This window comes from Tauraco erythrolophus, chromosome 6 (genome assembly GCF_009769465.1).
Source record: "Tauraco erythrolophus isolate bTauEry1 chromosome 6, bTauEry1.pri, whole genome shotgun sequence".
NCBI lineage: Eukaryota > Metazoa > Chordata > Aves > Musophagiformes > Musophagidae > Tauraco > Tauraco erythrolophus.
The window spans coordinates 22902092-22911841 of record NC_141470.1 but is presented as its reverse complement, the minus strand read 5'-3'; the positions used below and the strand labels follow the sequence as shown (position 1 = coordinate 22911841).

Below are 9750 nucleotides of genomic sequence, written 5' to 3'. Positions count from 1 at the left end.
ATAAGTTTATTAGATACATGAATACAGAAAATTTACAATTAGTGTTTTCAATGCTGGAGCATAGAAAGTATTCTACATTTAAAGTCACACACACATGTTAGTAACTCTGTCTCCAAAATACTGCATAAAAATACTTGGATTACTACTATGAAACTGACCTAGCAGTCTCTTTCTCTCTTTGTCAGAAAGCTTTGAATCTTCATCAATAGCTTTCAACAGAGACAATAGCTCATCTTTTGTGGTCTTCTCTGCATTGGTGCGATACTCTCTTTCCTCAAGTTTTTCACAAAACGTGTAGCCTGAAAGGAAACATGAGACATTCAGACAGTTAACACCACAGTCAGCCACCCTGGAGATTCTACAGATCCACCTTCCTTTAGAGCCAAATTAGTCATTGTTACAGCAAGTCTTTTTGCATCCTCTCAGTCCCTTCTATTTCTTATCTGGGTGCAGGATAAAAAGAAGTTGAGTTTAAACTGTTACCTGTTATCTTACTAGGATCTTGGCCCTTCTGCAAAGCTACCAGTTTATTGCTGACCATTTTATGCAGTGTCCCTGGGATCTTGAATAGAAAGATAAGACAGTCAAGCAGCCTAGAAAAAGGCAATTCTGCATAAGCATATAAGATAACAAAACCCAGGTAGTTTTCTAGCACTTACCTTTAACACATCTCTCTGGTGATCCACAAGAAACAATATCAGGAGGTCAGTTTTTCCTCTGGATAAGTTTTTATTGTTGATAATAGCTTTAGAGAATGTTCTTTTCACAACCATCCTGTTGTCACTCTAAAGGATAATGTGAAATAATGATCAGGAGACAATAATTAGTCTCCTCCTTTAAGAAGGGAATTGCCTGTGTTCTCGAGTCCTTGCTTCTCCTGTAGTCACATATTTAAGCTACAAACCTGTTTCTGACCAGTATCTGGGACCTTTAAATTTCAGTAAGTGTAAAGTGACACTTAACAGTTGAGTATGATTATTTACCTCCTCCTGTAGTTTAAGCTCAGAATTATGTGCTGCAACAGCCATGAAGTACAGCAGTCTTCTGAACTCCTCCCTGACTTGGCTGTCTAGAAGTTTCAAATAGAGCTGAAGAGCTTCTAAAGATTGCTCCATCTTCCCATTCACTGGGGAGAGATAAAGGTATCTATTTTATGTAAATAAAAGTTACAACCAAACTCCTAAATTAGTCACTGAAGAGTTGTTCATATCTCTTCACAGAACTGGTCAAACAAAGCAATTCGTTCTCACAAAAATTTCTCACAGGCTGATGAAAGCTGTTTGCATACAATCTGAGAACAGCCCACACCCAGGCTTTTAGCCTGATATTTAAGAAAGCTTACTTTCAATTAATTTCAATTACAGTTCAGTCATCTTGAATAGAATGTGAAACACTGAAAAAGGAAAACGGTTCTGTTTAGAAAATTAATGACCTCTTTTTATGGAAATAAATATCTACCAAGAAATGAGGAATATGTCCTAGATAAATGAGCTAGCTCGATGAATTAATTGCAAACCATTCTGTAGAGTTTCACTAAGTTTTAATTGGCCTTACTATGCAGAATAGCCATTTTAGATGTGTGAATTATTTAAATGAAGTAGGTTGTACTAGTATTGTCCCTTTATCACGTAGGGAGGAGGAATAGGATATAAATGCAAAGTATTCCAACCAACATGGAACAAGAAGAATTATCAAGGCAGAGAAGGACAAAAATAAGGAGAACAGGAATGAGGACATGTTGATTGATGACTAAAACCTCAAAAGCTTTCTAAAATTCTGTCTAAACAAAATTTAAGAAATGCAGATTTCTTAATGCAAAAAAAAAATCTAACTTTAGATGTTACGATCTAAATCTTTAGATCTTATGGCCTAAGTATTTAACATTAGGCCATATCTATATTTAATTTCCCATGGATACTTCATTTCCATGGATACCAACCACTACCAAACTACAGCACTCCAGTTTCACAGCCATTTAACACAGAACTGAACACAGACTACAGAACTGCACATAGTCAGGACCAAAATTTCTCTTTATTTCAAAGCACAGTCTTCATGACTAGAAATTAAAAAAAAAAACAACTTGCAGAAGTCAACCTTTAAGCTTGGCTGCTGTAGTAAATACTCAGTTTGTCAGTACATGTCTCACAAGCTTAAGAACACAGCTTTATTTTACTTACCTAATAGTTCTGCAATTCCTGAATGAATTTCAGATGCATGGTTTAACAGCGGTTCCTTTTTTTGGCCGTAGTATCTACCAATATTTTCAAACAGCAGTAGTTTCCATGCGTCTGCTTTATCTGGTTGATCAGGCAAGTTCCTGCTAATATCTACGACCATATGGTCTGGAAGATACTCCAAGCAATCTATCGCTGCTGAGAGCCATTCATCTGTTCTAAAAGACAAGGTGGATTAACTTTGTAGCATTACTTGCTGATGCCTTTCAGTGTTGGTTACTTTGTTTTTCACAGAAAGTAAGTAGATTGGTTTCTCAGTGCATGAGAGTACTTAAATACGTTAGAAATTGACACAAGGGAGACTTTTCCGGACACACTCAGGCAGATCATAGCCATGTAGCTTTTTGTTATGTATTTAATCAAGATGAAGAATTAGTAACCCACACAGGTAAACAGTCACAAGCAGTTAAACCTAAAGTTACTGATGTCCCCTACTGTTAGACAAGGATATAATTAGTGCTAGATAAACAGAAACCTGAACCTTGATCTGATTCAGATTGGTAAGAGTTTCTCAGACTATGTATTTAACAGTTTCAGACTCAGTGTTCTTGGCTTTTTTAATAGAAAACTAAATAGAAATAGAATAGAAACTAAACTATTCCCTCACACATACATTTTTAAGAAAAAAATTTCACGATGATAGCAAAAAGCTCTATTCTTCCCTCAATGCAGAAAACGATTTCCCCTCTGAACACTATCAAATACCATCCTTGCATTCAAAAACCTCTTCCAGTGTTCAGCACAAATTATCTGAGCTACTTCTGGTTTAAAGCTTAGCAATTGGTATTTACCAATTAATCCAGTCAAGTCTAACAGGGAGAAAAGTGCCTGCTCACACCCTTTCTGCAGTACTGGAGACTACCACATTTCTACCTGAAGATCAACCATGCTTTACACTCCTATGAAAACAGAAAGTTTTTCAAAGTTACAGAGGTGAGCGAGGAATACTTACTGTGAATCACTGAAAGCCTTGAGAATCTCTCTGTCTAGGTAGTTACTTGTGATGACATATCCAGTTCCCTTCCTTGGTTGTGGAAGCTGAGGCCTGATCTCTTGGTGCTCAAGTAAAGACTCAAGGAGTGGAAGGTCTACAAGCTGCAGCAGACGAGCAATTGTTTGTTCTTGCCATACTTCATTAATAACTGGGAAGGGTGGAATAAACAAAGTACATGGAGATTCAGTATGTGCAAAAAGAGAGGCTCCCGTTTCTCACACCAATCCTAATCTAACAGATTAATTTTACCAAAATAAAGATTTACAGTAGCAGAGAATGTGGTCCTTATCAACTTTAACTCTGAAGTGCCTTACATTCTTTGTGCTCTAACTTGCAAACCTCCTTTGGTCTAGATAAGGCATTAAAAAAAAGTGTAGCAGTGACACTACGCTTATCACAGCTTCCACAATTATGATCCGGCTCGAGTTCTGAGAGTTTCTAGGATGCGTTAGCATTTTTAACCAAAGAAAAAAAATCAATTAGATCATAGTTTAGTTTGAGAGAGAAGACATGAATTGCCAGGAACAGTTTCACACAATACTGAAGGAGTCTTGAACAGTGCAGATACGCAGTTGGAAAGCTAGAGAAGAGTTTTAGCTAGCAATAGGCTAACAACTGGCCATTACTAAGTCAAGCATGGAAGTAGTGCAGGTAATTGGACATTATGAAAAACATTCCTAACTCAAGTCAAGCTCTACACAGTTGTGCATTCTTCTTCACAAAATTCAACATTGATTCATTTCAACTAGAGATAATGGGTCCTATCTGATGAAATAAAAAGGTAAAAGTAAGACTGCAACAAATATAATTTGCCTTCGTTATGACATGGTGTTCAAAACAAAATACTATGCGAGTCAGTTTGGCTCCCTCTCCAATCTGACAGGCATAAGCCTTCCCAGTCCTACAGTTGTTATCTTCCTTCTCCCGCACACAAACAACTGAGAGATTATTTGGCTTACCTCGACGGGACAAACTATCCGAGATGTTTACTTGAGGGGTATTTGCAGGCTTTAAACTCAGGTTTTCCCAGAGATCCTCCAAGCTTTCTGATTTGACAGGAGTAGAGTGAAACAACATGCTCTTCTCATGTCTGAGATAAAGAAACATTTTATAGATATATATATTTATATCTGTATATATGGATAATCAAAAATATCATGTAACATACAGATATGGATAACTGTCTGAGGTTTAGAAGTGTTTTCTCTATATACACATATTTACATAATCATCTTCTCTCTCTCCCCCATCTGACACTTTCTCTGCCCAAGTCACAGAGAAGAATATATGATACCTTAAAGAATTATTTGCTTGCAATAGTTGCATGTAAGTGCATAGTTCCTCTCTTGGAACTTGTGGCAGCCAGCATCAGCAAGCTACCTCAATTACCACAGAGAAAAATCTAAGAAGAAGAAACAATTAAGGAAGGGAAATCATTTAAAAAAAAAAAAGTACAAAAAAATTCCCCTCTCAAAAATTTAAGACATTATTTCTGATAGTGAAGAGAGGACAAAAATTAAGAGTTATTCTTGAAAAACCTAGAATGTTGTTGCTCCACAGCAACATCATTCTTCAGGTTACACGGCTTGTCCATGCCACCAGCTAATGGAATGCTCCAGAAGCCCATCACCATTTCTGTGTGTTATCTGGTTCTTCTCCTGACTGCTTTCACATGCTACTAAGCAGACGGCATAACAATTGCAACCACAAAATTACTACTCCTCCAAGCATACTCATTTAGTTTCAATTTCTGTAGCCTCCTTGTTTTAGGGCACTGCAAAATCCTTTTGATGTCCACTATCTTTGCTGTGTATGTGACAAGCTGTGTGTATCGATAGGTCCATTCCTTTCACTAAATGAAGAAATGTAATCCGATGGATCTGTGCTCTGCCCAGAAGAAAAACACCTTCTTTCTACGCTGATAGAACATGAAGAACCTTGTTTCATGACTGTTTGTCTGACATATTTTGAGTCTTGCTTTAACAGCTCTTTTGATGAATATATTTTTTAAATACCATATTTGATTAAAGTGTTTTTAATTTCTCACCATTTCTCCTCTTTCCAAGTAAAGACTTGGGACAGTCTGCTTTAGAACAAGAGCCTAGTCAGGGGGAAGGGGGCAGAGGTGGTGGGCAGGAAGAGGCAGGACCTGGTTCTAGAATTTTCTGATCAGTTCGGCTGATGCACTTAAGTTCATATTTGCTACTCATGAACACATCAACCACAGAAGATTTTTTCTTTTTAGGTCAATACTACTTGCAGTTTTCCAAAGTGTGTAATGCTAAAACTATTGTAATAACTACATGAATGTAATTTCTTGTAAGAATATGTCAGAATATGTTCAGAGGTGAACACTTGACTAAAACTGTTTAAGGGAAGTTATTTGGCAAAGCGTCATCTACACAGCAGTGTGTTCCGTTTTGTGATGGTTTAGTCAGTACCAGGGTTTTCTTTGCCCACTTCTGAAGAGACAGGGAAACAAAACCTCGCCGTCACACTTCCCTCTGGCTCTGTGATGGCATGTAATACCATAACGGCCTGCTTCCTAGCCTAGGAACAAGTCACACACACGAAGAAACAACTGAAAATATTTCAAAATGCCAGATTTGCAGTGTAGTGAAGCTAAGATAACGAAAGAGGAAAGCAATTTTTACCTTTTTTTTTTCTTCCTTAAAACCTGGAAGAATTACTGGCTCACACCAGAGCTAGGTACACAGTGACTAAAGATTGTTCCATTGCATTAGCTTGATGCACCTGAATTCCAGTTGGCTATGCTGGTTTAGAGCCCAATAGATGAGTATCTGTAAAGCACTTAATTTCTACCCTGCAACTCCCCTCCTCCAAGTCGATGTGACAACAGACACAGAGAACAAGTAACTATTCAGGCTGAACAATTTACTCATTTCAAACTGCTGTTTCCTCCCTATTTTCCACCCTCGAACTTCTGTATAGTATCTGCTTCCCCCTTGCCAGGTCCTGTGATTGTACAACAGATTTCCCTTCTCTCTCCCAGAATACATAATGTTTTCCTATCGTGAAAAAGAGTTATCTTCACATTCCATGTACTAACCTTTGTGGTGTACACTGCTGGTAATCTTTATCAAGTTCCATTTGGCTTGAGACATTTGTGAATCTGTAGAGGCTACTGCTACTGTCTTCAAACACGGACCGTTTGTCTTTTCCAAAGACCCTAGTTGAAACAGCCTCAAATACTTTGTAATCCATCAGCGCTTGACATACACGCACTATTTTAGCACGGGAAATATCAACATCCCCAAAATACTTGTTCTGTAGAAGATGGGCAAAGACAACATCCACTGCATCCGAACCAATAAAACAGTCATGATAGCACTTCAGGTTCTGGCGACGCTTTTTGACTTCCACTTGAGTTTGAAGTGCATTGATAATGCTGCTCCAGACATATGTTGCTCCAAATGGTTTCTGTGCCAAGCTAAAGCCTGAGAACAGAGAAAGCATAAAGACTGAATTCATGCTGCAATTAGAAAAGAACCGCCCCCCTTTCTGGCTGCTAGCTCTCATGAATCTTGTAAGGATTTAAAAATCTTTGAGATATCCAGTTTGGCTTCGGTTGCTCATGTATTAACATTTTGTTACTCTCTCAGCAAGTCTGCCTGCTTTGTACCAACGTATCTGTCTCTGGCAGTTGCTCTCATTTACATTACCCTGAAGCTTTGCACACTGGCGCTTCTAACTTCAGCCTGTCACTTTGACACTATCTTTTTCCATGCTCCTTCATCACCTAATGCTTACACTTGCAGAACCTAATTCTAAGCACGCATTCCCACAACCAAAAGCTAGCTGCATGTACTTAAAATTGCCCAGTTCCTCTATTAACATTGACAAAACTGTAGTGCTGGGCAGGGGAAGAGGGAAGCAGGGATGAAGAGACACATCAGAACCTTGTTTCCTACAGAATTGTGCATACACACAAGCTAACTAGTATCATTACTTAGCATATCACTAACGAGATCAAGAATTATCTTGGGACATCATTCACTCAACACTTATCCCACAGAACAGCAATCTACCACCACCACAGTTCCAACTGAGATTTAAGCTCTGTGCACTCAATGTCACTTCCTTGAGCCAACCAGTTTTCCCTCCCCCTGTGAAGCCACTGCACTATTACTCATTTACGAATCTGATTCAGAATAGCACGCTAGCAACTAACAGTTTGACCAGAGGCTAGACTCAGCCTCCACAAGGACTTGAAAATACAGAATATACTTACAAAGTTTGCAGGTGGCACCTAACAGAAAAGAGCTTCAGCCACCAGAGAGGCTAGAATTAGAACATACGTTTCTCAGTAAACCAGATGAATAATTTATTAAGAGAGAAAGCAGAGGAAGAGGAGAGAAATCAAAAGCTGAAGGACAAAATATGGAATGAGGAGTTGGCAGTAATCCTACAGCAAGCCATCTGGGGTTATGACAGACCTCAAACCAAATGAATTAACAGTGCAATGCAGTGTTTTAAAAAAAAAACCAAAACAACATGCAACTCATTCTGGAACAAACTGCCATGAACATTTTCCACAGAGATGCAGGAGGTATTTTCTTCTGTTCTGTTTAGTCTGAAATGACTCTAGCTAGAGAGCTGTATTCCAGTTTTAGGCACCAGAGCTTCCAGCTGATCTCCATCTACCAGGCAGCCCAGAAATCGGCAAGTTGGGCAGGGGTGGGAGGGGGAGTTAGAGGGGCAGTAAAGATTGCAAGGGGTGGGAAGCTGGGAACACAATAGCATTTGAACACACTGACACTGCTACAAAGGACAGCAACAGCTATCTTTAGAGCCATTATCAAATAGACACCTGCTTTCTGAAAAGATTCATGTCAGGAAAAAAAAGCTTTTTAATACAAGGCATTGAACCAGACTAGGTAGAAATCTTCCAAACCTCCAGTTTCCAAAGCTTTCAAAAGTACAAGACAGACAAAGCACACACACCTGCTGATTCTTTAACCTGAGGACACCTTCAGGTAAGCAGAACAAACAACACGGAATACAGAATTCCCTTCCTGCTCTACATTTTGATAGCTGACTAGCCTGTTTGGAAGGGAAAAAAAAAAAACACAAACCCAACGCCACCAAGCATACATCTACGCTGGTTTCTGTTGCTAAAATAAATATCAGCGTAAACTACCTGCAATAATTCTACTATTAACCACTGCTTTATCACCTCTTCCTTCCACGCACACATCCCAAAGTCTTTTTGAGGGAAGCACTACTAAGCGTGGCGTTAAGTTATAAGACTTTACAAAGGTAAGGTGCTCGAGGCGAGGAAAAAAGCAGAAATTGTTCTCAACGATTCTCAGTGCAATGTAAAGGCACCTTTCGCCCTTCACGTTGCATTAACGAGCCACCTGCTTTTTAACCCGCTTTCAGGACAGGAACAGCTGCCCGAGTTCCCCTGGTACTCGCCACCGCCCGCAGCCCCACGGGCACTCGACGGGCACCGCGTTCGCGGCCCCACCACAAGCCCCCGCGACCGGGCCCCGGGACCACCGCGGCGGCGGCGGCCGAGCTCGGCGCGGGGCGGCGGCAGGGCAGGCGCGCCGCCCGGACGGGGCCTCCCGGACGGAAACGCCTCCCTCCACCGGCGGCGGAGTGCGGCCAACTTTTGAACTTCTGCGGAGCGGGGAAAGGCGCCGGTAGGGAGCTCGCGGCGGGCGGGAGCCAGGCGCAGAGCGGGGCGACTCCGACCTCCCGGCAACACGGCGGGGCAGACCCGCCTCGCCTCACCTCACCAGCTGCCCCCACCAAGCTCGGGCTGACGGCACCCAGCCCGAGGAGGCGCCGCAGCCCGCTCCCCCCCGACCCCGCTCCGCCGCCTCCCCGCTCCGCTCCGCTCCACTCCCCACCCCGTACCCGGCGGCCTGGCGGCGGGGCTGCAGACGGCGCTGAGGCGCAAAGCCGCCGCCTTCTCCCGCACCGTGGCCATGACCAGCGACAGCTCCGCCGCACTGCCGCGCCGCCCGCCGCCCGCGGGGAGAGGTAGCCCGCCAGGGGGCGGGGCCGCCGCGCCCACGCCCACCCCCATTGGTCGCGCCGGGGCACGGGGGCGGGGCGCGCGCGGCGGCGGCGGTTGAACGGCTGCCCGCGTGCCGCCGGGCTGCTGCGGGCCCGCCACGAGGCGGGAGCACCTCAGCGCGGCCGAGCGCGGAGAGGGCGGCTCGGGGGTACCTCGGCGCGGCCGAGCGTGGAGAGGGAGGCTCGGGGGTACCTCGGCGCGGCCGAGCGCGGAGAGGGCGTCTCGGGAGTACCGCGGAGAGGGCGGCTCTGAGGCCGCTGAGGTGCAATGCGGCCGTGCCGCCCTTCCTCCATGGGCCTGCAATGGCAGAAAGCGCAAAAAAAGTCCCCGCCCGGAGCTGCGGCCGGGCCCAACCCGACCCGCGGCCGTCCGGCCGCACAAGATTTCGTTTCTGCGACTGCGAAGGCCAGCAAGATCCGTAAACATTGCCTGTCTTCGGGGAAAAAAGGCAGCGAAGAGTTTGTTTGTTT

At 43.1% G+C, this 9750-nt stretch overlaps 1 protein-coding gene across 1 annotated transcript; it reads right to left on the bottom strand.

The window, feature by feature from the left end:
• On the bottom strand, positions 1-9190 carry DEPDC7 (DEP domain containing 7). The gene is made up of 9 exons (XM_086613684.1): positions 9118-9190; positions 6302-6689; positions 4191-4321; positions 3190-3379; positions 2181-2395; positions 984-1126; positions 660-785; positions 484-562; positions 1-299 (listed from the first exon to the last, which is right to left on the bottom strand). Exons 1-9 carry the CDS (start codon positions 9188-9190, stop codon positions 85-87), a joined length of 1560 nt encoding a protein of 519 aa, XP_086469810.1. The 3' UTR covers positions 1-84.
• Between the last annotated feature and the right edge of the window lie 560 nt (positions 9191-9750).

Coding starts and splice junctions, on each gene's coding strand:
- DEPDC7 (XM_086613684.1), bottom strand. CDS start 9,190: ATGGCCACGGTGCGGGAGAAGGCGGCGGCTTTGCGCCTCAGCGCCGTC. Junction 3,380..4,190: donor GGATAGTTTGTCCCGTCGAG/GTAAGCCAAATA, acceptor CACCCTTCCCAG/TTATTAATGAAGTATGGCAA. Junction 1,127..2,180: donor AGGAATTGCAGAACTATTAG/GTAAGTAAAATA, acceptor ATCTCTCCCCAG/TGAATGGGAAGATGGAGCAA.